This window comes from Dendronephthya gigantea, unplaced genomic scaffold, assembly GCF_004324835.1.
Source record: "Dendronephthya gigantea isolate DGI-Jeju-01 unplaced genomic scaffold, DenGig_1.0 000080F, whole genome shotgun sequence".
Classification (NCBI taxonomy): Eukaryota; Metazoa; Cnidaria; class Anthozoa; order Malacalcyonacea; family Nephtheidae; genus Dendronephthya; species Dendronephthya gigantea.
In genome coordinates, this window is record NW_021163090.1 from 541,336 (window position 1) to 569,324 (window position 27,989).

A 27,989-nucleotide genomic window follows, 5' to 3' on the forward strand; every position below is an offset into this window, starting at 1 on the left:
TCATTTTTTCGGTAGCGTCCATATTTTCCGTAGCGTTCATTTTTTCGGTAGCGTTCATTTTTTCGGCAGCGTCCTTTTTTCGGAGCGTTCATTTTTTCGGTAGGTTCATTTTTTCGGTAGCGTTCATTTTTTCGGCAGCGTCCATTTTTTCGGTAGCGTTCATTTCTCTAAACTTAAGGTCCCCTGTTAACGGCGGAAGGTATGCTGAAATATGCCACTAGTACTTTCTTGTTTGTTAATATGGCTTTTCGTTTCGCTAAATTGCGGCAGCGTTCATTTCTCCAAACGTATAAGTCCCCTGTTAACGGCGGAAGGTATGCTGAAATATGCCACTAGTACTTTCTTGTTTGTTAATATGGCTTTTCGTTTCGCTAAATTGCGGTAGCGTTCATTTCTCTAAACTTAAGGTCCCCTGTTAACGGCGGAAGGTATGCTGAAATATGCCACTAGTACTTTCCTGTTTGTTGATATGGCTTTTCGTTTTGCTAAATTGCGACAGCGTCCATTTTTTCGGTAGCGTTCATTTCTCTAACGTTTTTTTGGTAGCGTCCATTTTTCAATTAGACCAATAATTTCTTGTTTAAGATTTTTGCTGCGTTTCTGTTGATTGGGTAAAGATATAGAAAGGAGATTGTTGTCATAATGCAGCATTTGCGACAGTGCCGTGGTACGTTTTCGCTAATTACAGTTATGTTTTGCCAGGTTATAACGAAAACAGTAAGAAATCTTATGATGAGCGATCGTGGATCATGGCATCACGAAGAAGAGCTGTACAGATTGGCAAATGTCGAAAGAAGCATTGAACAGAAAGTGCATTTGACCAGAAGACTGCACTAACATTCGCTCTAAATCAAGATTGCTGAAAGGCCACGTGAGATAAGGGAGCAGCATCTTCATAAAATGCTGATATTTCATCTGATACATATAATTAATATTGTGCAACATTGGACGTATATACAGTGCGTCAGAAATAATGTCACCGCGTGAGGAAAGTGAGAATTAAACAACTTTTTATGGAAATACAGCGGATATTACCGATGAAATAAGAAGTTAACAATGCTGGCTATAGCATTTCGTTCCAATTTAGCTGCTATCCATTTATATGAATGACGGTGTAATAAACTTTTAAGAATTGGAAATGGTCAAATCTCAAGTGTATTAAAACGAAATGACTGTAAAGTAAGTTCTCCCCGTGGCAAACATTCATTTCATATTACTGAAATGTGGATTTGAATTGATGCTTTATCATGGTTGCTGGCCAGCTCGCAGCTGAACAACCTAGCCCAGTGGTGCTGGAGTCGTAGACGATAAGAATTAAGTCCACTGCGGGTCGTCGAACGTTGTCAAAACAGTTGCTATACTTGACACAAGCTACTAGCTTAAATCGGAATGGTGGACTTTCTGAATGAGAGCAAACTCGTAAAAAAACATCACCAAAGTACAACAATCTTTTCAACAAAATCCAAGAGTCAGTGCTCTGGCGTAATCCAACAAAAATGTCAAAGTCCCACATGATCCAGCACGACGTGTAGCATTTTGCACATGGCTCAGTTGTGCAAGGAGATGCTCACTTCTGGCCTAATCTTGTCATCGGCGATAAAGCATCAATAAAGCCTGATTCTCATATGTCACCGACGGTCGGCGATGTATTGTTTGTGGTCATTGACGAAGAAGATTTATACAAAATAACAAAGATTCAATATGAGAATCAGGCTTAACGTCAAACAAAGAATGAAGTGTGTTATCGCAACATCGCGTGGAAATCCGAATCAACGGATGGTAAAAGTAAGTTATATAATTGCTTTATATTATTAACAGGTAATCAGATATTTATGAATGTTGAAAGCTGGGGTAAATCAGTTTTATTAACAGTAGAGAATATGTTCGTCCCGGTCTCCTGGATGTTCTTTTAAGAATAATGATAGTTGATATTACAATGTACGGTACACTACGATTGTACTAAGACAAAATACATTTTCGTCAAGAAAAAAATCTTGGAGAATTTCAAAAAAGTGAAAAAAGTAAATTTTTCCGTCTCAAGAAAATCACCCTGTCAAATTTTTGTGAAAAAAATTATTAAGGTAAGTTAAACATTAGTTTTTTAAAGTTTTTGTCAGACATTTTTTAATTTTCAGTCTTTTGCGGAGGCACATGTTTTTAAATTTTTTTTTACTTGTGCTTTTTTTTAATTTTCAAGTACTTTTTTGAAGCAAAGAATTGTTCAAATGTTTCTCAATTTTTTTTACTTCCAATTTTTTTCAAATTTACAGTCCTACTTGAAGACTGAGACTCTTACAAATCATACTGAAATTTTTAAGGCTAATTTTTTTGGCATTGCCAGTACTTGAAACATTTGTGCTATGATTGAGAGACCAAGGTCCTAACCACTAGATCACTGCGTCATTTGTCGAAAGCCTATTGTTCTTTATTTGACCACAGGAACCTGCGGTGAAAGGCTACACTTTTTTATATTACTTAATACCTTTTTGGTAGGATCTTATAATTAGATAATATAACAATTTAAATAAGTTCACTTTAATCTTCATGATTGATTTTCTCTTCTAAAACGCACACAACCTTAAAGCATGCCTGTGCCTTAATTAGAGCACTATCTTTCCATAAGTTAATTACATGCAGCGCAAGTGAAACTAATGGTTACAGTGCGATTGTTTTGTATTTTTGATGAAGTTAAGTCTGATTTCACAGGTCACAAATTAAAATTTGAGGAAAATGTTAATTCAGATTCATTAGAATGTTTCAACACTTGTCACTTATTTCACAGCTGAAATTGTACTCCAAATCTCCAACATAACGCAACAGATATTAAATAACTCTACTTCTCTTAAGCTGCATTTACACAGTACCATCAACATCTTCATTTCGATCATGAAGCGACAATTAGTAAATGCTTATTAATTAAATAGCTAGATTTGGCATATTCAGGGCTCGGAAATTAAAAAAGTGCACTGTCTTTCATAATTTCATTAACTTCCAAATTTCAACCGAAATGGTATGGATGTAAGGTTTCAGCATCGAAAATCATCAATTTTGGCCAAAATGGTAGGGATACATCATACGTACCTGACATTTTAGAAAATCATCAATTTTGAAAGTGAATAAACAATTTTGTTCAATTTATGGAAATTCCTGCCTTACTTGATGGAAATTTCAAATTTGAAAGTGGGAGCATTGACTCGACGACTTTCGAGACTTATTTTGGCCATGTTTTTAAAGTCAACTGAAGAAGCCACACCCTTCAATAACCATCCATGCACCACCATGTCCATGACTCCACCTGATAATTGACGTCACTGAACTCACAGCGCAACTGGAGTTACTGGACTAAGTTTCATTGATGTGAAAATTTTTAAAATATTTCACAAGAAAGGAAGAAAATATTCTGCTAAATTGATTTATAACCTATTTGAATGGCTCAAAAACGTGTCGCTGTTATCGGCGCTGGTGCCGCGGGGCTCGCGATGTGTAGATATCTTGTGAATGAGCCACAAATCGACTTTGTTGCCTTCGAAAAAGCCAACGCAGTTGCAGGAATATGGCGTTACACGAAAGAAAATGGCAAAGCGATTAATGAACATGATATTACCCCGATGTACAAGAACCTTAGGTATTGTTTCATTAATACTGAGGCACTGAGCCCTGTTACAAAATGTGCTACATCAAAATATTAGCATAGATGAACACAAACGCTGGTAGACTGGCTGTCCAAATAATATTTTTCAAGGGTTATTAACTAAAAATTCATGAGAAATGATTATGTTCGATTTTTACAGGACAAATTTACCCAAACAGGTGATGGCGTTTCCTGATTTACCATTTCCAAATGAACTACCATCATTTATAACAAACCAAGACGTGGTGCAATACTTAGATACATATGCAGAATGCTTTGGTCTCAAGAAGTATATCAAATTGAACCATTTGGTTACCTCAGTGAAGCCGATAATTGATGGAAGTGATGCAGAACCAAGTTGGGATGTTGTTGTGAAAGATTTAAAAACTGAAGCAGTTGAGAAATTTGTTTTTGATGCAGTGGTTGTCTGCAATGGGTAAACAGATTGACCTACTTTGTGTGTATTTAGTTTTTTTGGAAGCATTAAGAGCAATTATGTGTGATTTCACCTGATGTTGTTTCAACTGTTCTTTTCTAGCCATTTTGCAGTTCCAAAGTTTCCAGAGTTCCCTGGAATGGACACATTTCCTGGAAATGTGATCCATAGTCTTGACTATGACAAACAAGACAACTACCAAGATGAAACAGTTGTTGTGCTAGGTGCTGGTTCTTCTGGGCTGGATATAGCTATGGAACTTTCACAGGTTTCCAAGAAAGTTTACCTGGTACATTTATATAACAAGATCGCAAGTGAATTGCCAAAAAATGTCCAGGAGATCAGTGGCACGATAACTGCTTGTTTTGCTAATGGTAGTGTTGAGATTAACCATGATGAATTATTAGAAAAAGTGAATGCAATTATTATATGCACTGGCTACCACTATTCATTCCCATTTTTGAAACAAGAATGTGGGATTAATGTAAAAAATAATGCTATCTTTTCATTGTACAAACATATCTTTTGTACAAAATATCCAAGTTTAGCATTTGTTGGAATTTGCATTAGGATATCTCCATTTCCATTCTTCAGTGCACAAGCGCAGTGCATCGCATCAGTTTTATGTGGAAGGAAAACGTTGCCCAGTTTTGACGAAATGGTAAAAGATGAAGAGTCGGATTATCAGGACAGGTTACAACAGGGAATTACAAAACATTTATTAGGCCCTGAGCGACAATTTAAGTACTGTACTATGCTTGCGGAAATGACAGAAGTTCCTTGTGCAATATCTCAGACAGTTCATTCATTATTTGTTTATACTTGCAAAATTAGATCACAAAGATTAGCCACTTACAAAAACTCTAACTTTGTACTTAACGGAAATGAATGGCAAACGGTGAAAAATGTTATATAACATAAATTTGATTAATTAAATTTTGATCATATCTTGGAAGAGAGACATTCATTTAGAGTTTTGTTGGTTGAAATAAATTTTTATTCAAACCATATCCATTCCATATATGTTTATAATAACAGAGGTTTTTTGCATGAAAAAATGATAGATTAGAAAAAAAGTTTTGGAAAGAACGTGAAAGAGATTATCGAGCTTTATGCCACTTGCTGACAGCAATGCCTCAAGGCATGCAAAGACTGGCAAACTAGCTGTGATATTCATATTCATAGATTACAAGCTAACTTGGCAAAGGGACACTTGCTATTCGAAGAACACCCCCCCCCCCCACATTTATTTCACATTCTTTATTGTTTATCTTCTTTGATCGAGACACTATATTTGTACAATTTATTACATTGGATATTTAATTTAAATTTACATGACTAAATTTTAAATGTTAAAACTCTATATGATATTAGTTATGTATAAAATCATGGTACATTGATAGACTTATATAGCTATTTGTGGTAAAATTGTTCTTTGTTCATTTGTTATAGACAATATAAGATGATGTTACCTGAGAGGCGAGATTGGTCTTTCACGCTCCAATTGTGCGGAGAGATCTCTTACCTTTTCTGCCCAATACTCACTGCTCTGTTGCAACTGGGATGAAAGCTGCAGCATAATGATAAAAAAATAAAAAATTATAAACTTTGTTTCATATCAACACTCTTTCTTCTTTCACTACCTGCTACCAGCCACTGTCTCAGAAATAGTTGCAAGTATTACTGCCATTTTTTTACCTCTCCAACACGTTGAATCCAAAATGATTTATCCAGAGTCATGGGATCCTTGACGCCAGTCTTGCTGAGTTCTTTTCGCAATGCATTTCGTATCTGGAAACAAAAATAAAGAAAATATAAGCAACAAATAAAGAAGAAGGAAGATGGCAAATTTTTCTGAAACTGCTACCTTTTCTGTTGATGCAGACTTTGAGCTAAGAAAAAAATAAAATTATTAGGATACAATTTTGGCACGAGAACTATTTAAGATATAAATTAGTATGATTTGTACTAGTAAACCTGCTGTTGTATTTTACTCTTCAAGACAATTAGTTGGTATTTGAGTATTAATGGTTAAACAGGTCCTGCTGATATCCATTACCCATAGTTATATTTTATGTGCAATTGTTATGTAAACTAGATCCACATGAAAGTGCATGCAGAGATAGATCAGTGTCCCACCACAAACCAAGATACACTTACAGTCCTCGTTCTAATGCTGATATATATGCTGAGTCGTTGAATCCAAATGAGTCAAACTAAAATAAGACATGAAGTTATACTTAAAGGATGAGGAATGAAGAAACTTAGAAGTTGGTCATGCACCTACCAATACTGAGTTGTCTGAATTTAGTACAAGATCATCTTTAATATTGTCTAATTGACTCTTCAGATCAAGGATGGTTTGACTTCGAGCATCAAGCTGAAGCATTAGGTTCTAGGTAAGAAGGAAGCATCGTTACATTAGAGTTGTCTTAACCATGTTGAAAAAGAATATTCATAACATATCTCACCTTTCTTGCAGTGCGTTCTCGATCGATTATCTCATTTTGTCGAAGTCTTTCCTTTCCCAAGTTATTTACCTGGCAAAGAGATCATTAAGTAAACAACCAGCCCCTGAACATAAACAATTCAGTTCAAACTCATTTAGATGCCTAGCCAACCTAAATATTATTAATATTATAGTAGTATTTATTATAATAAATAAGCATTATATAACAAATAAGCAAAAACAAAACCAAGGTGAATTTTCAAATCATAATATCTTCAAATTTCAGTAATAATATCTTCACAAAATGAAATGTATGACAAACCTTGATCGTTTTGTGTTTAAACTTCTCAACTCACCCTTTGGTTTAATTCCTTATTTGCTTCAATATTCATCTGAAGTTGATCGTGCAAATCTTCCAACCTTTGAGAGCGATTCATCGCTTCCTGCTCCTGATTAAGACTGTAAAAACATTATTATAACCATAAGAAGATATATTCTCAACATAAGACCTATTTTATATTCTCAAAATGCAAGCATGTGTGTTTCTTGATATAATTCAATCATACATACGCATTTTCTTCCAGGTGAGCGCGAAGCTGCTGGACAACTATCTCTTGCTCAGCTGAGCGAGCTTTCAACGCCTGTAGAGAAGAAATGAAATCGAAAAATACAGAATAAGAACAACGGTTAATTTATCATGCACGGTTTGTGCCTTTATAAACAACGACATTCACTGACCTTATATTGTTCATTCATTAATCGTAGTTCCTCTGCAAAAAAATAGTGTTAAAGTATAGATAATAAATACAGACTATATAATGGTGATTGACTGATATCTGTTATTGAATCATATTAAACTCACCTATCTCAGCCTTGCAAGAGCTGTTGGTCCTTTTCAACGAGTCGTTAGTTTCCATAAGTTGTCTAGTAAATGAAAATACAGAGATTTTTGAAAATCATCATCCGAGGTTCGAACTGTGGGCCTGCTGTGGGTTATAAACATGCAAGTGACAAAAAAGCACAATTAAGAAACTAATACATACTCTTTATCAGCCTGTAAGGACACTATATTTTCACTTTGTTCTCTATAAAAACGAGGAAAGTTAGTCACCCTGATCACTACAATGAATATCATTAACATATTTCTGCATTTATATTCATTTGGCCGACCTTAATTTTGTAGCCAGTTTTGAATTTCCATCCCTAGTAAAATAATATTGAACACAAATAAATAAACAACTGGATTACAACAACTCTTTGTGACACTCTGTTATACACAAGCTATAAAATATTTGATATCAAGAGAGTGAAGAGACATATTTTACTCTTCCAAAAATACGAATTGAAGACAGCTTATCTCCACCTCCCCCCTCTGAGTGACCTCCACCTCCCCCCTCTGAGTGACCTCCCCCTCTGAGTGACCTCCACCTCCCCCTCTGAGTGACCTCCACCTCCCCCCTCTGAGTGACCTCCACCTCCCCCCTCTGAGTGACCTCCACCTCCCCCCTCTGAGTGACCTCCAACTCCCCCTCTGAGTGACCTCCACCTCCCCCTCTGAGTGACCTCCACCTCCCCTCTGAGTGACCTCCACCTCCCCCTCTGAGTGACCTCTACCTCCCCCTCTGAGTGACCTCCACCTCCCCCTCTGAGTGACCTCCACCTCCCCCTCTGAGTGACCTCCACCTCCCCCTCTGAGTGACCTCCACCTCTCCCTCTGAGTGACCTCCACCTCCCCCCTCTGAGTGACCTCCACCTCCCCCCTCTGAGTGACCTCCAACTCCCCCCTCTGAGTGACCTCCACCTCCCCCTCTGAGTGACCTCCACCTCCCCCTCTGAGTGACCTCCACCTCCCCTCTGAGTGACCTCTACCTCCCCCTCTGAGTGACCTCCACCTCCCCCCTCTGAGTGACCTCCACCTCCCCCTCTGAGTGACCTCCACCTCCCCCTCTGAGTGAGCCTCAAACATTCATGCATAATTACTCTTAAACTAAAGATTGACTGTTCATCCCCCTGGGAGTGATTCTTACTTTTGTTCTTTCACCCATTGATTGATATTCTCCACAATGACTTCACTCTCTTTCTGCAGACGATCACGATGTGCCCGAGTGTCGTCCAACGTGTTGTGCAGTGAATGAATCTAAAACAACAAACAACAAACTCGGTTAAGATAATCCACTCTTTCAAACATCGTTCCATTATGCATGTTGCCTGGAAAATCTTGCTTATAGAATACCTCCTCCTGACAGCCGTGATGCTGCTTGGTAAACTCGTGATATTCCTGTCGAGTTCTTTCGCTCTGTCGTACAAAAAAAATTGACATAAATTCGACGCCGGGTTTGCGTGGCTTAGGAAGAGATGTATCCACACATAATGATCCATATGGTACAAGCCCTAGGAAAGCATTTACCTCATCCAACGCAAGACGACATTTTTCTTGCAATGATGCATGTTCAACCTTCAACACAACCATTTGTTCCTGAAGCTGGTTTAGTTCATCTGTTTGGTTCTTGTTTCGCTCTTGGCTCGTAGAAAGTTCACTTTTTAACATCTCAGCAGTACGATTCAGTTTCGAAGCCTTGAAGTGATGAGGATGTACTCCGTAAACCCGTAATCATTTATGAACAATTTTGAAAATTTTTGAAAGTCCATGCAATAAAAGATTTACCTCTTCGCTGGACGCTTTATGCCGTTCTTGAGCTTTCTTAAGATCACTTTTTAAACGCTTTGCCCTGTCATCAACATTCACAATCTGTCACAAAGTTACAAACAAAAGAGTAAAGATGACGTTTAGATTCCTCAGCCACATAATATAGCTGCAAAATTGACGCTAAAGTAGATCGTAAAGTTGTATCTTTTACATGCAGTTGTCTTTAATTTTTACTCAACTTAGCAGTATTGTACGATTGTACCTGCTGTTGAAGACCTGTGTTCTGTTGTTTCAACACAACTAGTTCTTCTCTGGTCGTCGCCAGTTCCTTGAATTTCTCATTCAACTACACGAACCAAAAAACGTCACGAGGACTTGTCAAGTATAACAATAAAGAATTCAAAACTGTTTCATATGTTTGCAAACTTTCATATAAACCTGCGCATTTATTTCTTTGCGATTTTCTTCAGTTTTTATCAAGTGGACTTTAACGTTTTGTAAGTTTCTTTCTAAGATCACAATCTGTAGAGAAAATGTCGAAAAGACAGAATGTCAGGAACTGGTACTAACTACTGCAGGAACAACTCACGTTTCACGTCACTTACTCGTGATTGCGATTCCCGGCTATTTTTGTTTGAACTATCCAACTCTTTCTGCATTTCAAGTAATCTCTCTTCATAACGACTTATCTACGAAAATCATTATCGATAAATGATGATCAATCAATAATGTCAAATGATGATCAATCAATAATGTCAAACATAAATGATGATCAATCAATAATGTGTTCATCAATCAATAATCCATGAATTATATGTCAAATCTTGACGATCAACCCACTTTACCAAGATGAGAATAACAGTCCCTGAATTACCTCGCCTGTGTTTTCTTTGATTTTATTTTGTGCTGAGAGAACGTCAGCCCGCAACACCCGAATATCACCATCCTTTGAACCAATCTACATGACATGCGCAAGAAAATAAAACAGCAATTATAAAACTAGACAGGACTCTATAGATAATGTCACTCTGGAAGAAATTCATTGTTACCTCTTCCGCTAAAGCTCTGTTCTTTTCCAAAACTGAACCAAGTTCGGTTTTCAAGGCGCTCACACTTTTTTCTTTATCCCGGATCTACAAACACAGACAAAACTATTCAGAATGGACACCTATATCTTAGTATAGGATGCATCATGATACGTGCATCAGCGAGGAAGAGTCGCTGCTAGTCAGTAGGAATCCTGACAGCTCAAGTTTATGTCCGTGTAAAGAAACGTGAATCAACTTCACCTCAATTTTCTTTTCCTCCAGTTTTTGAATAAGCGAAGATATTTTTTGTTCCTTCTCTTGCATTGCGTCCAGATAAGTATTAACCTGAAACAGAAACATCTGCCTTAGGAAAAAGTCGTGGAAAGATATCTATTACTCATTGATAGTAGATTATTTTCCTTGCAAATTTAAAGTCGCCATGATGTCGAGTTTATTTCTTTTTCATTCAGCTAAATTCTGTACCTGTTTGTTCATAATCTCAAGCTGTTTATTCGCTTCTTCTAACTTCATCAAAAATCCTCTTTTTTCTTGGGCTTGTGAATCGATCTACACAAAAACGACTGCTCGGGAACCGCGCCAAGTAATTCCGATGGCGAGTCAATAAAAAACAAACGATATTTTCCTTACCTTTGTCAAAAGCGAGTTAATTTCATCTTGGGCCTTCTTAAGCTCATCATCACGCTGTTGAGTGAAAGCTTCTTGTTTTCTCAACTAAAGCAAATAGTTTATAATATAAATATCATCTTTGCTCTTTAGTATCACGAGGTGGAATGACTTACTAAAGCTGTAGTGTCTTGGTGGCGTTCCTGTAATTGATGAAGATCATTTTTCATCTGTTCAAGAAGATCTTCGAGTCCATGAATCTATCAAACAAAGCAGAGGTTACCAGCGGATTGTAGTTGATGGCGAGGGACAGAGATCCAGCGGGATCCTGTGATATCCATTAAAAGAAACACAAAGAGAAAATAACATCAAAAATCATTGAAAACTTTCTTACTTTTTCGTTGTTTACTTGTCTTTCATGGAGTTCTTTGTTAAGTTCCAACTGACTCTTACGATTTATCTTCTCCATCCTCACGAGCTCCGCAACCTTTTGCCGAAGTTGTTCTTCCAAATGAACATTCTTTTGATCCAGTAAAGTCAACCTCTCACTGCTTCTTGCAAACTGGAAATAAATGTTTACAAACCATCTGTGAAAGTCGACGAGATGCACACACACCATGCATGCATGTATCTTCACAATAAACTAGCTAATGATGATTCAGGTAAAACTAAAGAAGAACAACCGCAGAGTTTTTACCTCTTGTGATAGAGTCTTGTTTTGAAGCCTCAGGTTGACGAGCTCTTCGTTGACCAAATTAATTTTCATGTTGGAGTTCTTTCTCTGGAAAAATGTTGAACGTTGTAAGCCATTGATTTCACACGCAAGACTAAAAAAATTAACAATTATTACTTCGTTTACCTCAAGTTCCAATTTCGCGCAATCAGCGCTGGTTACAGCCAACTGACTTTGGAGTTCTTGCAACCTTTCTTCGTACTCAGAAATCTGAAAAGCAAAGATGAAAAATGTAAGTCTATCATTCTTATATTAATGATAGATGTCCACTTATGGACTAACTCACCTGGTCTTTGTGTTTCTTAAGGTCTTTCTCTTTACCGGATAATTCATCCTCGAGAGCTTTCACATTTTTCGTCAACCGCGAAATCTCATCTTTGTTATTTGCTTCGTCGTTTTTCAGCAAACTCAGCTGATTGGTCAGCTCCTCAACTGTATGTTCATACTCTGAAACCTGACAACATACGTTACAGAGTAGTTGATCAAGCATCAAATCTTTATGTGCTGGTAAATTGGCCATTAACGAGAAAACAATCATGATCTTATAAAACCAACCTCGTCTCTATATTTCAGCTTCTGTTCCTCTAATTCGCTGGACGCCTTTCGACAGACTTCATTTTCTCGAGATAGCTATTGAACAAAAATAGAAGATATATAATCTTTAAATTGCCGCCTATAATGAGGTCACGTTGAATGAAAAATAGTTTTCAAGCTAGGCCATGCCACAGAAGAGAGTGCATATTCCTCAAATAAGAAGCATTTTGTACCTTGTTTTCCAACAAACGGTTTTCTTCCCTCAAAGTTTTGATTTCGGAATCATATTTTTGCACTCTTACTTCGTAGTTCGTTGCCTACAAGTCAGTTCGCTACGTTAGACTACGAGTATTTCCCATCGTTGACAAGGAATAAACAAAAGTTGCACCTGTTCAACTCTCTGAGCATGTTGTTCCTTCTCTGATAACAACTCAATTTTCAGTTCCTTTATCTTGCTATTTCTCTCATTCATCTATAAAATAGTAAACAACTCGTTATTGAACCAGGTTAGTTATAATCCAACCAGATAAAATCTTGAATGTCTTACCTCCCTTTCCATCTTTACGACTTTATCTTTCGTGATTTCCAGATCGCCAGAAATCTTCTCAATCCTGGTGTCTTTGGCGCCAATCTCTTGCTGTTTACTTACAAGTTTTTCCTTCAGCGTTTGAATCATTTCGTCACAATGAGAAAGCTGAACAACATTTCAAAAAATTATTTTCATTTCCTCGATAAAATGCTACAGAAAGCCATGACTACAACCCTACCTGGGACTCGCACCTTCCCAATGCATCACGCGTTGTCGACAACTCTGAAACAAGTTCGTCCATTGCCTTATTTTGTTGCTTGTTCTAAAGCCAAAAATATTTATGTTCAAACAACAGCGAGGTTTGAAGTTCTGAATTACAATCCACAAGTGAAATGTTGAACAAACCTTGGAACATTCCAGTTCATAGTGTTCATGCAGTGAATCAAATTCTTCTCGCTTTTGACGAAGATTCTCATGAAGTTCTTTGATAGACTCTTCGTGTCTTTTTACACTCTCATCCGACTGTGACTCGCGAATTTGAGATTCTTCAAACTACAAACAAAACGCCAAACGTCATCATACTGTATTTCACGACAACTACTTTCCCACTTCGATATGTACTTGTTGGCAACGTATCCCTTATTCCTGTCCCCACGTATCCCTTATTCCTGTCCCCACGTATCCCTTATCCCTGTCCCCACGTATCCCTTATCCCTGTCCCCACGTATCCCTTATTCCTGTCCCCACGTATCCCTTATTCCTGTCCCCACGTATCCCTTATTCCTGTCCCCACCAAAACAAGATTTATCGTTGTTTGCGTTGTACTGGATAAAGTAAAAACTACGGCATTCATTGCATTGACTGACCTGTTTCGTTTTAGCATCGGTCTGTTCCTTGTAGTATATCAAACTGGTTGTTAATGCTTTACATTGTGTCTCAGTTTCCTGTAGTCTTTGTTTCAATGCATCACTCTATACAAATAAAATCAACACGATATATATTTCAGAAAACACCTCATTTTCCTGAACTTATGAATCATGCTTGCTGCTTCAAGCAGAGATGAAAACCTGGCTCGCAAGATTTTCCAAATAACATTTAGTTTGTTTAACATCAAACCTGCTTTTTTGTCTCCTCCAATTCTTTCGCCTGTTTTCCTACGGTCTCATCTCGTTCACTCACCTGAAGGAGAAAAAATGTGAGGGTTTTATCTAAAATTTGACAGCATCAAAACTCCTCGAGCATAAGTTACCTTGTTCGTGGCTTGTTTATGGAGACCTTTTAAATGGTCGAGTTCTTTCTTCAGCGCCTCTATTTTCCCTTCTCGTTCTTTTAACTGAAAAATTTGACACGAAATCAACAGGACAGAGAATTTGGCGTCTGACAATGACTGTGATGCAATGGCGTACCTGTGATTTGGTGTTCTTACACCTTCTGTCTCCCTCGTTTATATCTGACTTGAGTTTTGTCACTTCCTTGTTCAGCTCAGTTTTCTGAAAGAGAGAAAAACACGGTCAATAGATGAAGTTTAAGAGAAGAAAATTTCACAAAACCAAACCAAAATCTACCTCGTTTCTGTGTTTTTCCTCTGTCGTTGCTATGGCGGTCTTTAGTTCCTTTATATCCAGGGAAAACTTTGTCATCTGAGGAACAAAAACATCCAATGAATCATTCAGTTTTAATGCAGAAAAACATTTTGTTTTAATAGTCCAACCTGCTCTTCTCGCTGCTGTTTCTCGTTTGTCAGTTGACTAATGTCCGCATCACTTTTGGAGACCTGCAATGAAGAAGAATGTTCTGATAGAAACTGTGATCCTCGTTGGAGTAGAAATAACACCAGGTTACGGTCCTATGCAAAAATACATTGAACACGTTCTTACTTTCACCTCGAGGACGTCATTTTCTTTATTCAAGTTTGCCACTCTTTCCTTAAACGTGGATAATTCCTTGTTTAATTCCTCCATCATTTCCATCTTATCCTTCAGCTCTTCATCTGAAGTCTGACATTTTCCTTCAAGTAACTCCAGTTTCATCTGAAGCTCTGTAAGATCTTCGTCCTTCTTAGAAACCTGCATGGACAAATGCAGTGTAACTCAGGACGGGGTGCCAAAAACTCGCGAGCAATTTTAAAAACAACAGTATTCAAAATTGGGATGAAGAACATATTATTGAAAAGAGTTATTCACCTCCTCGGCACAGGTTTTGTGTTTCTCTTGCGAGACTGCAAGTTTCAGTTCAAGCTGTTCAATAAGATTCTCTTTCTCTGTCAACTAAATTTCAAAATTATTTTCAATAATTCCAATCGTCTATCCATTTAGGACTAACGTGAACCTAATAAACCAGATATACCTGCTCTGTTTTTTGTTCAATATCCGCTCCAAGGTTTTCAATATTTTGATTCAAAGACTCCAACATTTCTTCTTGTTCAATAATCTTGTCGTGGTATTCATTACGAGCTTGCTCAAGCGTTTTCATAGCATCATCTCGCAACACGGTCTACAAATAAAAGGAAAAGATGGAAAGACTCACGAGATGTAGACTGACTTCGCTAAGAGACATCCCTAAATAAATGACTTCGAATATACTCACTTCATGCGAAGATTTCCGTTGTAATTCCGAAAATTCTGTTTGAGAAGTTCTCAAGTCACGTTCTAATTTCTTCACAGCCTCCAATTGACGAAGCACCTGCAAAATATCAAAAGATTTTCTAGAAAATGTACACGTTTGATCCATTTGGACAAACAGTTTTACTTGGCGTTTCTCTATACGCGACCTCCCTGATTTGAAGCATTGTGACGTCATTCTAATGAAGTAAATTACGTCACCTGCTTTTCTTTCTCTTTTTGTTTGGTGTTGAGTAACTTCAAGTCATTATTCAGTTTTTCAATCATCTGCTCCCGACGCCGTAACTTCACAAATATAAAAAAACAGTATCACAAACAACACGTGACACACACGCATCAGTCGATTGCTCGCCATCCTAGTGCGCATGCACAACCCACCTTGTCACCGACCTCCTGCTCCTGACCTCGTAGTGTTTCAATCTCAGTCGACAACTGGACGATGACTTCTTCTTTCATTGACACCTGTCGATGGACAAAACTACTTTAGAAACTTCATACAAAACAACGCTTCAACACTGCATGTTCCGCGCAGTACTTGAGAGTATACAACATCTAACGTCAAGGCATCTTGACTATATTTTCATATCTTGTACTTGCCTGATGGACACAGTTCTTTGCATCGCTTTCCGCAGAATTAATTTTGAAATTTAATTCTTTAATCATGTCTTCATATTCCTCCAACTGAACGCAGTAAAACGTAAAGGATCGTAAAAAACTCTTTAAGGCATCACAACCAGATCACATCACTGCTGAGATGAAACGAAGAATACCGAACCTTTTTATAGCTTCCTAGTGCCTCCTGTTTCACGGCGTAAATCTCATCTTCCAGGAGCGCAATTGATCTGTTACGATCTTCAACCTATGAAAGAAATGGGTAGAAATTTTCACTTTGAAAACTGTAAGTTTTAACTTCATTCTTCATCATGTTATTGTTAAATTTTTACACTGACTTTTACCTCATTCAAGCATTCCTCGTACAGTTTCTTGCAGTTCGCGATAGATTGATCCCTCACTTTTATCTAAAACAATAAAAAAGGGTAATGTTCGACGATCTCTTAACGCTTTCCATAACCAGCCTGCCTGTCTGGACAGTTCGATGGCATTTCCATTAAAAATAGGACCAGCACCTCTTCCTTGTATTTCGTCATTTCCTCTTGAAGGTGAAGTCCTTCAATCTCCAGTTTATGGATTGCTTCATCTCGTCTGCTGATCTGAAGATACAATGAAGTCAAAACAGGAACAGGTAGGATTGTAGAGAATCAAATTATTAGTTCGTACTTCGTTTGTTAAAGCATCGTGTTCACTCTGAGTCGACACACGCTGTGATTGCCAACGAGCCTCTAAACGACCATTCTAAAAAGACCCAGACAATTCTATACCGGAGTGTTTTCAAATTCATCGACTTATATACAAGTATTTCAATATTTCTACCTCTTCTATGGCGTTCTGTTGCTTCTCCTTGGCATCTTTCACTTCTGTTTCCAGATTCTCAATGGCCTCGTCCTTCTTGAATATCTACGTTGCAACACAAACACATTTTAAGCTCGGCTTTGAAATAAATCAAACCTCAGATACAGAGAAAGACTTCTTTCAGAGTTTCTCTTTACCTCATCTTGGGCCAGTCTTGTTTGTTCTTGAGCCTTGAGTAACTCCAGCTCTAACTTCTGAATGGCTTTCTCTCGTCTGGATACTTCATCTAAGCAATCCTTCTGCTGTTGTTGCAATCGTTTCAAAGCTTCTTCCCTGTAGCCAACCTGAAGAATGAAATCCTCGGATTAAGACAATACAGTTCATATACAACTGAGAATGATCAGGCAGCACGCGCTGGTGCGAATGCAGTTGTCCTTTCCATTTAAACGACGTGTCCAACATATTCCTTGAGCTCACCTTTAGCTCTCCCTGAGCGACCTGTTCTTTCAGAGTTGCATTTTCATCCTTGAACTGTCGTATCGCTCCTTCTTTTTCAGCGACCTTCATCGTCAAGGACAGAAACACAACAGAATGATCTACCACCCCAAGAATGCTAAAAAATGATCTCTCATGAAAATAATATTCAAACCTGCTTTGCGTAAGTTTCTGCGATTTCATCGCTAGATTTCTCTTTAAACTGAAGACGATTCCCGTATTCTGATAACTAGAAAAAAAATCATACAACGATAGTCAAGAACAGGGAGCATACAAGTTTGCAGACATTTCACAATCGACTAGCTGCTCTTCTTCTTTTACCTTTTTCTGTGTTTCCTCGTAATCCAATGACAGTTTTTGATATTTTGTGAGACTATCTTCCAGCTGTGAAGCAAATAAACACAGTGGAGGTAAATGAACGGTTTTTATTATTAGAGACTCAATCATTTTTTCATTTCAAATATGAGATCAACCCACCTCTGATGTCTGTTCTTCGCGTTCCGCTTTTATCTGCTTGATCATTCCGTCTCTCTCTGCGAGCTGTATGAGTGAGGATAGTTTATGAATATACTGAGCGCTGAGTCTGAATACACAAAGATATTTGCATCTAAGCTTTACCTGGGTAACAGCAGTACGATGTCGTTCTTCCAGAGACGATAAATCCACTTTTAATTTAAGAATAATATCGTGACGTTCAGCGACCTCGTTGGCTAACGCGTCTCTTTGATCGTCCGCATCTGATTTGTGTTTCCTTATGTCTTCTTCAAGTTTGTTTATCTAGAAATAATGAAATATTTCACATGGCGTGTGAAACGGCGTGTGTACATGCAGGAACCTGGAGTGATGAACAACGCAAGCGAACTTTGCAAACAGAAATTTCTTTACCTGTTCAGTTGCTCTCTGCTTTTGTTCAATGGCGACGTTCTTGTCCTCCTCAAGAATGCTAATTTCTCTTTCCAACTGGAACGAAAAGACGAAAACATGAATGATAGAATCAGAATGGTTCAGCCACGACTAGACCTGCAGCCTAAGTGACAGCGTGTTTTCTCATGACTGGATTAATGTATATCAGTTTCAACCTCACCTCAGTAATCTTGGTATTCTTGTCACCTTCCAGGGACTTCATTTTATACTCCATATCTTGAAGAGAATCTTCACATTCTTTCACCTTAAATAAAAGACGAGAAGACCTCTGATTGATCTGAACAAGACAGGAGTTCCAAGTCTTTCAGATTGAGTTAAGCTACGGATTTTACTGAAAATGTTTTGAGGACCATTACCTTGTTGTCTTGTTGGATATTCTTCATTCTCGTTTCATTCACATTATTTTGTAACTCAACAATCGATTTATTTCTCGTTTCAATCTTTTGCATGAGATTTGATTTCATCTCTTCAGAGGACAACTGCATTCTGCGAATTTCGGTTTCCACCGCACGACACTGCAAACGTAAGATGTTCAGAAGACTTTCAATATCCAGAGCATCGGATGAAACTGATTTTCCAACGCGACGCGTAGTTATTTTACACCGATTTACCTTGTCCTCAAGACGCACTCGATTTTCCTTCTCAAATTTCAGTTCATTCGTCAAACTCTCTCGTAAAACAAGGATCTGTAAACGCGCATTGATAAAAATTTTAATATTTATTGAATGTTCGTTTGCAACTCTTCTCTTTTCAAGTTTTACCTCGTTTATTTTGCTTTCTTTCTCATTCTTAATGGTATTCAATTGAAAATGAAGTTTTTGGATGGTTTCATTGCATTCCGTCAACTACAAGAAAATAAAATAACTTGGTTGGAACTTCGTGAAATAAAATTATCACTGACCTCGACATAATATCATGGATGGTTTATTGTTGTTTACCTTATCACGATACTCCAAATTCACGGCTTTTGCTTCATTCAACTTTTGTTCAAGAGCTACAAGAGTATTTTCTTGCTCGTCCATCTTAATCGTGCAAAAGTAGACTGCAGTGAATATCTTCATCACACCAAATATTATGCCATTATCGCACCAAATATTACGCCATTATCGCAAGGTCTACTACTTATTATGTCTACCAAGGTCTACTACTTATTTGTCAAACTCCCTGGAACGGATTCAAAAGCGTGTTCTATCCATAATCTATCCACAGATGAGTTATTCGGATAGCTTATCTAAATGTGGCATCAAAACTCTGAGTGACAGGCGTATCGATGCATGCGAGAAACTTTTTACTGAAATCAGCACAACACCTGTGGCAAACATGCACGATATCATACCACCTAGATGCCATTCAAGTTACAATCTGAGACATTCAAGAACTTTTGTCCTTCCAAAAACCAAGACAAATAGATTTAAAAACACTTTTATACCCTCATGCGTTAGACATTTTAATGATAAAATATAATTTCTAGATCTTTTTAACTATTATATTAGCGTAATTTTATCCTACAGTTATGTAATTTAAAAATCTATGTGTAAATAGAGTAAAAATTAATTAACTATTTCTATTAATCCATGTAAATTATAGCACGCAATTCAGCCTTATAGGCTGCCATGTGTTATTGTTATTTAATCTATCTATCTATCTAAATGTACCGGTCTATAAACAGCAAACACAGCAGCAGTTACAAACCTTCTTCATCATGGTTTTATTTTCTTGTTGTTCCGACAGCAAATGTTGTGGTAACTCTTGCAGTTTCTCGAGCTAAGAAAATGTAACCAGTAAACATTTTATAAACGTTTTTTACTTAAAGTACAAGATAAGGTCTTCAAGGAAACTACAGTAGCTATACCTCCCTCTCAGCAGTTTCTCTCAAATTCCTTTCATTTTTGAATTCCTCTTTTATCTTATCCAGATAAGCCTTCTCTTGTTCTATCTATCGTTGAGAAAGAAATTATGGAACACAAAGTTTAAATGCTATATCTTCAGTGAGTTTGCCCAGCGCGTGATTTGCTGACCATACATGTAAATCAATGATGAGGTTACCTCGTAAGATGCCTGCATTTGCTGCTGTTGTATTTTTCGAAGTGCATTCTCCTTTTCGTTAATCTTAAAAAGAATAGAAATGGAGTATTTGTAGGACTCTTTCACACATGCATGTTATTGTACCCTGAATCGAATAATCGCATATTTTCTTGGTTACCTCAGCTTTTGCCTCGTTGTAATTTTGATGAAGTACTTCCAATTTCTTTTCCACATCACGAATTGCTTCCTCGCGCTCACGTAACTGCAGATATCATTCATTAAAATAAGATAACAATTTAACACCATATAATCAAAGTTTCGCAAAAAAACTAGTTTATCCAACTCGTGTTCCAAGCAGTCTGTATCTGAAACACAAGGCTGAAGACCTGCTTGGCAAGGATAGGATTAAGAATAAACGTTTTCAGTTATTTCACCTGTTCATCCAACAGAGCTTCATCTTGCTTCGTTTTTTGATGAGCTGAACTCAGATCACGTTTAACCTTCGCAAGCTCGTCTTCAATTTGCCGTCTTTGTTCCTCAGATTTCTTCAATTCTTCCTCTAAAGATTTTGTCTTGCTTGAAACGTCTTCATCAGCATGGCTCGTTCTTATCACAAGCTCGTGATCTTTTTGTTTCAGTTTGTTTTCAAGATCGTTTATCTTCTCGTTTAGTCGAGCAACCTGGGGTTAAATAATGAATATTGAACATTCAACACCCTAATCTGCAAGGCGTGCAGTAAACACTAGTAATAAAGCGAGATGAACTAAACTTATAAATTATTTACTGTATTTTACCTCCAGTTTACTCTCTCTGAAATTGCTTTCCCATGTTTTGATGGCCAAAGTCTTGCTGTTTGCATCCGAACTTGAGATATAATTATCATTTTCCAGACGGCCCATTTCTCCTTGCAAGCGAGCGACAAAGTTTTCAGATTCTTCCAAACTAGAAAGAAGTTCCTTTCTTTGTTTTTCACTCAATTCAAGATCATCTCGAAGTTTACGTATGACCACATCCTTGCTGGTTTGCAAACCACTGTGTTCGTATGACTTGGCATCGCGTTGCACAGAATCAACTCTGCTCTCATCGATGGAGCCTTCTTGTAGTTGAATTTTGTATCTCTGAAAAACAATAAAATACAATTGTCTGTCATGTCTGTCTACATGGATCAGGAATTTGGAATAAATCAAGCTCTCAGTGTTTCCTGGTTCCTCACCTCTTCATTGTCAGAAATAGCATTCTTGAGTTTTACAATTGTTTCTTCACGAGATGCAAGTTCTTTTCTGAGTTCAGAAATGTCTTTATTCAATCTTTCTTCTCCATCATGTCTAAAATAAGAATAAAAAACAGTTCGGGATGCACTGTTTTTCCATGATCACAATCCTAACTAATTTTCAGAAGTCTTACATTTCTTTTGAGGTTCTTGCATGAATATCGAAAAGCCTTCCAGCAGGAATAACTCTCAAACCAAGATCACCAAGCTGCAAGGAAAACCAACAATTTAACAAAATATATCAGATGGCGTAAAGGGGAATACAAGGAGACTAATTTACCTCAATTTTACGACCAGCCATAACACTTCCTATAAGATTTACCAGGATTTCGGTGTCATGTTCAAGATCATCATTCTGTTGTCTGACCTCATTTGATTCATGTTTGATATATTCTTGAGTCTCCTTCTCATTCTGGAAACAAAATAATAGTCATCTTTGAAAAGTGATAATTATGTTTGTTTGCAATCTGAATCCCATATAAATAATTCACCTTCAAATCATTTTCAATCTTCACAATGTGATCTTTTAGTTTCTTCTTTTCTTCCTCCATTTCTTGAGTTTTATGAGCGCATTCCTGTGTAGAAATAAATCAATGATAATTAAATGTGCATAGATGAAACCAGTTCAAATCTATGTTCAAAAAGATTGAACACAACATGCAGTACCTTTTGGGTTGCTTGCAATTTTGCTTCTACTAATGATACCCGCTCATTTGCTTCACCTTCAAGTTCTTGAACAGTTTCCAGCAGAATGTCATTTTTAGAGCTTAGATCATTCACATATTCTTGCAAGGAATGGAGTTGGCTCTAGTAAAAAGATTTGAAAATATGTGAATGTATAGTAAAGGAATAAAAAACATATCTACACTGGGCAATGGTATATATAGTTTACTACAGTATCACTTGATATAGCCTTGAGCTATAACCTTCTCTGTCTTGCTTGGATCAAATATAGCGTTGTACACTACATATTCTGCAGTTTTCTACTATGAAGCTTTACCATTGGAAACTTCAAATAATATCTAACTTAGCATATTTATAAAGAGTAAGATGTCTTTAGTGGAGAGTTGATATGAGTATTGAGATGTTGGATACGTTTAATAGATGGAACGTCGATCTAGGAAACTCTTCTTGTAGTGACAGGTATTTGTTTTGGTTTAAAATCATAAAACGTTAAAGATCAAACTTCAACGTTACATCATGATAACCTACACCACTCTTTCCTAATGCAAAAAAATACGTATGATAAGAATGAAATTTTAGAGTATTAGTTGAATGATTTACTCTGTATGTCTCGTCGTGTTCTTCATCAGCCGTTCCCATCTGCATCAAGTGATGATGGTAGACTCCTTGGAGATCACTTAGCAATCGAGATGGATTAATATCATCGCTATTAATGCTTCCTAAATCATCGTTATCACTGTCATACAACAGTTTTTCCTCCGTCTTGCTTGCGTCTGCCATCTCGTTTCAAACCACCGCAAAACAAGCGCAGGAATCGTCGTTTTGTGAAAACTTTTGGAATCCCTCATAAAACCGTCGTCGCCATTTCTAGTTGTCACGCTACTTGAGAGAACGCTAAATGCGACGTTTTGATTGGTTCACAGCTCCCAATTAATCCTCATTTGTTTAAGTAATCAAATAAAGTTTGTTGCGACTGAATTTGCAGCTGTTTTTGCAGATTTTTCAGCAAAATCTTACAAATCTTTATAAATTTGAAACAAAAACAAGGTGACTCCGATATTCTAACCAGCGCAATTATGTTGCTTAATTTGTAACATTTGAAAATTTGTAACATTTCTGTGTTGTGGTTACCAGGTTTCCATTGCCAGACGCGCGTCTCGCAGACGCGTCTCGCACGTGTATAAATAAGAAAATGGTAGAAAGATTGGCTGAGAATGTGGCGGAATCGAACGAACGGCAATAAATATTTCTCATCGTTTCTCAAAGGATTTTAACCTTCTCACGATGGCCCAGAGCAAAACCAAGAAATCCAAAGGGCAAAAGAGGTGATTTCAAGTGAAATGAAAGAATGATTTAAGAGATATGATTTTTTTTTCAAACTCGACTAATTTTTCGTACCAGGAAAGTGAGTGAAATGGATATAGACGAGTTTATGGCGCACGGTTTTGATTCGGATGTTTCCAGTGGCGACGAAGTTGTTGCAGCTGGCGAAGTACATGATAGCATTAACAGGTAGAGCTATGCATCTATTAGTTGCCAATACGCTTTTGTTTTTCTATCACTCTGTTTATATCCATCAATATCACTTCTCAGTGAGTCAAGCAAGTCCAGAACCCAGGCACATAAAGATCAACTGGCAAGATTGAAAGAAAAAGATCCAGAATTTTTTAAGTTCTTACAAGAAAATGATGAAGAACTGTTGGAATTCAATGACTCAGAAACAGATGATGAATTACGGTCAGATGAAGGTGATAATGATGATGTCGAAGATGCTGAATTAATGTTGCAAGATGAGAAGGTATATGGCTGCTGTAGGGGAGTAATACCTTTAGAATGATAACTTGTATTTGGGGCTTTATTCAATGATAAATTTAGGAAGATCAAGGTGAATTTCCAAGGGATGAAGATGGTGATGAAGATAGCCACCATGATCATCAAATGGATGAAGTGAAAAAAGGGAAACTGGTTACCATGACAATGATAAAGACATGGACCAAAGGATTACAGGTAAGGAAGATGTTGATATTGAATTATTTGGTATGAACTGATGGCTTAAATGACTATTATTTTCTAGAAAAATTCATTAGCCTCACTAAAACAGACAGTTCAGGCATTTGACTGTGCTGTTCAAGACACTCTTGTGACAAGTGAAGAATCAGAAGAGAACAGGACACCCAAGTATAGAGTTGAAGGAAGCAATGGTAATATGTAATATGACGTAAATCAAGTCTGACATTCATTTAATTGGTATGATAGTCTGCCAGTTGGTTATTCCACAATAGTTGGGACCTCTCTTGGTCATTTTGACCTGATGAGGACCACAGATTTTCCAAATCATAACATTTCTTATTTCTTTCATTAGTATTTAATAGCTTGGTTCAAACATGTCTGAAGAATGTTATTGGTGTTATTCAACATCATCTTGGCATTGACCAGAGCAAGCCTTCGAAAGCTGGAAGGTATATATTATGACCTACTTGCATTATAATACTTGCTATAACTGTACACTTTAGTTTTTGGTAAGCATCATTGGATGATGACATGTATTTTGTACGTAGGCTGCCATCAGCAAACAAAAAATGGTCTCAAGTGAAAAAAAAACACAGTGAATATTTTAAAAAGTGTGCTTCAGGTAGCAATTGTTATATCATTGTACACCAATAATCATCATGTGTCTAAAATCTGATCTTGATTTGTTGCATTTCTCCAGATTCTGCGTAAACTCTCAGATCCATCAATGCTGTGTGTTGTACTACGTCATACACAAGCTCTGTGTCCATTCTATGCTTCATTTCCAAAATTATCAAGAGCGTTCATCAAGGTTTGATGATCATCTTATAATGAATACCGTAGGGAGTTTTTCATCAAATTATGACATATCTTTTTCACCTCAAAGAGGATGGTGCGTATGTGGTCAAGTGGTGAAGAACATGTCAGGGTGATGGCTTTTGTTGGCCTCACAAAGTTGCTACGATTAATTTCAACAACACTAGTGGACTTTGCTATTAAGGTATATAATAATGAAAGCAAATGATTGATTGGGTTGCTCTGTATATTGTGTATGCTTACTTTTCATAATTTCTCTCCATAATAAACAATCTTGTTCGTTCATTTCTCTTCCAGCAACTGTACACAAATTTTGTGAAAAACTGTAAGTTCACCTCAGTCAGTACCCTACCACTGATCATCTTCATGCAAAACTCATTAGTGGAAATCTACAGTCATAACCCAAGCTCAACCTATCAACAAGGTTTTGTATATATCAGGCAGTTGGCCATTCATCTACGAAATGCAATGGTGCAAAGAAAAAAGGTATCGGAATTTGATGAAGTTTTCATTTGCAGTTTAGCTATGAACTTTTAACCTCAATTCACTTTTATCTTCCAGGATTCCTTCCAATCAGTCTATAACTGGCAGTTTATTCACTGTCTTTGTCTGTGGAGTCGGGTTTTGAGTGAAATACCCAGCAGGATGTTTTAGAGCCACTTATATATCCTTTAGTTCAAGTAACACTGGGAGCCATCAGGCAAGTGATCATCCTGGAAGATGCTGATCAATATCTGTACAATTTCCAGCAGCAATGAATTAATTTCCCTCTAAACTTTGTTCATATATTTAGGCTCAATCCGACATCAAGATATTATCCACTTCGTTTTCATTGCATTCGTTCTCTCAACAAGCTGTCTCAAGCCACGAATACGTTTATCCCCGTAGCGCCGTTTCTCTTGGAGGTAACCTCATCAAAAAAAGCCTTTAAAACCTTTATCACCTAGCTCTTACTCTTTACCGCTCTTCAGGCAAATCTTTTCCTACGAATAATCTTGTGTCTATATCATTGGCAAACTACCAGCCCGTCCACATTTCTTTTTCTTAAGTTACCTCTACATTTCGTCTTAACTGTCATCTACTTCCCGGCTTTGTTAAGCTATTTCGTATAGGCGCTCTTTCATTTCTTCATATGACATCAACTATCTCTTTTTAGATACTCGATAGCGCGGAGTTTAACAAACCGTCCAAACTGTCGACGGCAAAACCGACAAGTTTTTCGTGTATTTTAAAAGTTTCCAAACAACAATTACACAGCAAAGCATTTCAAGTAAGCTTCTTGCCTGCTTCATTCAAATGAATGCAATCGGTGTCGAACATGTTGTGCGATACGGTCACCTTCAGAAATTGAACTGCAAGGAATAGCTATGCACCTCTACCTCCCTCCCTCCCCCCGTCGATAGCCACTGGTGCAAGCGTAGGATTAGTAATAAAATAAACAAATTACTTACATTTTTTCAGGATTCTGTAGTTGATGAGATTGTTGAGCTGTTGCTAGAGCATTTCTCCACACACGCACATTCCATCGGCTTTCCAGAACTTGTGTTTCCATGTGTTGTAAAGGTTGGTTAGCTGCAAAAAGAAATATTCTCAAGCAATTCTATATACATGGATAACAAATATTTGCTGTGTAATTTTTCTCTCATGCAGATGAGACACTTCGTGAAAACATCCAAAGTCCCGAGGCTTGGAAAACAAATAAAGCAATTGATTGAGAAGTTGAACGAAACTTCGCAAGATGTAACGAAACGACGCTCTACTGTGTCCTTTAGTCCCAAAGACATTGAAGATGTGGTGAGCTGACTTGTAGACCTTACATGACAACAGATCAGGATTTTGTTCACACTTTGGTAGCATGAAAGTGTTCATATCTTTCTGTTCTTTGATTCTATCATGTAGGAAAAATGGGAGACAGAATACCGCAAACAGCCGAACGCAATTGTGCAGTTCTACAACCGTTGGAAAAATATGAAGATCAACACTCTCTCGAAACAGGTACGAATAAGAAATATTCACACTCGTGATGAATGGTAGTGTTTCATGTAGTATCTTGTTTTCTGAAGGAGGAAAGAGCGGATGTAGAGGAAGAGTTGGACGAGGAAGAAACGAAGGCAGGAAAGAAACGAACAAAAACGGACAGAAAACAAAGCAAGAAAAAACGCCGTGATATTGAAAGAAAAAACAAACAAACGAATAATGAAGTAGTCGAACGAGAAGAAACTGAGGCGAATGACGTCGCTGATATTGTTGAAGACTTTCAGTTCTCAGACCTTGACGATTAACGGAAGGAAGGTTGTTGCACTGCTTCGAGATGAAACACCTTAACACTTTAGTGTTTTTGAAACATAATGGTGATTTATTATCGTTCTTACCAAAGTCATTGAATTCTGCTCATTTCCTTTTCCAACGAATCCAAGAAAGTTTCCAAATTACTCGACGAAGTGTTTGCTGGAAAATGGAAAGGAAATATTACCATATTGGTAAACAGTTAATGGGAATTGATCTCTGGAAGTTGAAGCTAACCTGATAGTCTTTCATTCAACCACTGAACTGCTCTCAAAGCCCCACCATTGCTTCCCTTTCTGTAGTAATCAACAGCCACAAAGTTTGCCCACTTTTTAAAGTTTTTATAACAAGTTGTAAGTTTACGTTTTATTTCATCAAAATCATTCAAACACGGCGACAAACTATTAGGAATTGTTGTGAACCAGTTAACCAAGAGTAAACTCCTATCATAGTCATGACTCGCGGATTCAATTCTTTCCTTGCATTCCTATTTTGAGATATAAAGAAACGATGAAATAAAATGAAATAAATAAACACACAACCGAGTAGCTTTATCTGTTTTATAACTCTGCAGCTTTTACTGCCACACACAAAGGAGCCTATTCCTTGTCTTAATACATTCCTGGAAAGCGCAAGTTAAACTTTTGTTACACGCGTTTCCTGAGATCTTTCTAATCTAATCTTTCTGGCTCACGGTGGGTACGTACTATATTGACCATTGAGATTAGGAAGGGGGGGGGGTGAGATAGGGTGTAGTGGGACCTTCCACCTCAAAGTTCTGAGAACAGCCCCTCGCTTTTGACTCACGTGAAAATTCTTCCCAGAACCTCCATAGCG

At 37.4% G+C, this 27,989-nt stretch overlaps 3 protein-coding genes across 4 annotated transcripts; 2 read left to right on the forward strand and 1 right to left on the reverse strand.

The window, feature by feature from the left end:
- Nucleotides 1-3,348: 3,348 nt before the first annotated feature.
- Nucleotides 3,349-5,021, forward strand: LOC114532719 (flavin-containing monooxygenase FMO GS-OX-like 2). The gene is made up of 3 exons (XM_028554288.1): nt 3,349-3,625; nt 3,792-4,067; nt 4,170-5,021. Exons 1-3 carry the CDS (start codon nt 3,429-3,431, stop codon nt 4,981-4,983), a joined length of 1,287 nt encoding a protein of 428 aa, XP_028410089.1. The 5' UTR covers nt 3,349-3,428; the 3' UTR covers nt 4,984-5,021.
- A 304-nt stretch (nt 5,022-5,325) lies between these two features.
- Nucleotides 5,326-26,421, reverse strand: LOC114532721 (COP1-interactive protein 1-like). 2 transcript variants are annotated; one of them, XM_028554290.1, is made up of 77 exons: nt 22,641-22,915; nt 22,023-22,163; nt 21,848-21,931; nt 21,637-21,768; nt 21,491-21,564; nt 21,300-21,411; nt 20,881-21,204; nt 20,521-20,766; nt 20,265-20,348; nt 20,108-20,170; nt 19,914-19,997; nt 19,754-19,825; nt 19,000-19,083; nt 18,823-18,906; nt 18,673-18,747; nt 18,418-18,576; nt 18,222-18,305; nt 18,023-18,097; nt 17,756-17,914; nt 17,615-17,677; nt 17,459-17,521; nt 17,292-17,366; nt 17,120-17,203; nt 16,840-16,986; nt 16,664-16,747; nt 16,511-16,585; nt 16,360-16,443; nt 16,189-16,251; nt 16,008-16,091; nt 15,830-15,913; nt 15,611-15,694; nt 15,434-15,517; nt 15,198-15,293; nt 14,958-15,104; nt 14,795-14,878; nt 14,489-14,677; nt 14,323-14,385; nt 14,177-14,251; nt 14,018-14,101; nt 13,861-13,944; nt 13,728-13,790; nt 13,478-13,582; nt 13,017-13,163; nt 12,850-12,933; nt 12,630-12,776; nt 12,471-12,554; nt 12,316-12,399; nt 12,104-12,178; nt 11,835-12,002; nt 11,675-11,758; nt 11,513-11,596; nt 11,210-11,377; nt 10,992-11,075; nt 10,840-10,923; nt 10,675-10,758; nt 10,453-10,536; nt 10,213-10,296; nt 10,038-10,121; nt 9,769-9,852; nt 9,602-9,685; nt 9,426-9,509; nt 9,182-9,265; nt 8,924-9,091; nt 8,750-8,812; nt 8,544-8,653; nt 7,687-7,719; nt 7,560-7,601; nt 7,379-7,440; nt 7,255-7,286; nt 7,087-7,157; nt 6,873-6,975; nt 6,539-6,607; nt 6,355-6,462; nt 6,228-6,283; nt 5,935-5,959; nt 5,766-5,858; nt 5,326-5,637 (listed from the first exon to the last, which is right to left on the reverse strand). In XM_028554290.1, the coding sequence occupies exons 1-77, from the start codon at nt 22,818-22,820 to the stop codon at nt 5,536-5,538; spliced, it is 7,482 nt and encodes a 2,493-aa protein (XP_028410091.1). In that variant the 5' UTR covers nt 22,821-22,915; the 3' UTR covers nt 5,326-5,535. The 2 variants fall into 2 exon arrangements, with proteins under 2 accessions (XP_028410091.1, XP_028410092.1); XM_028554291.1 differs by lacking the exon at nt 22,641-22,915 and adding an exon at nt 26,318-26,421 and having other exon boundaries at nt 5,327-5,637.
- Nucleotides 23,204-27,690, forward strand: LOC114532736 (nucleolar complex protein 2 homolog). The gene is given in 19 exon segments (XM_028554313.1): nt 23,204-23,365; nt 23,442-23,552; nt 23,634-23,838; nt 23,916-24,047; nt 24,115-24,241; nt 24,403-24,499; nt 24,599-24,647; nt 24,649-24,672; nt 24,751-24,861; nt 24,937-25,050; nt 25,164-25,352; nt 25,428-25,500; nt 25,503-25,566; nt 25,660-25,771; nt 26,023-26,136; nt 26,328-26,429; nt 26,517-26,660; nt 26,766-26,861; nt 26,930-27,690. Coding segments are annotated over 19 exon segments (2,124 nt in total). The 5' UTR covers nt 23,204-23,324; the 3' UTR covers nt 27,149-27,690.
- The last annotated feature ends 299 nt before the right edge of the window (nt 27,691-27,989 follow it).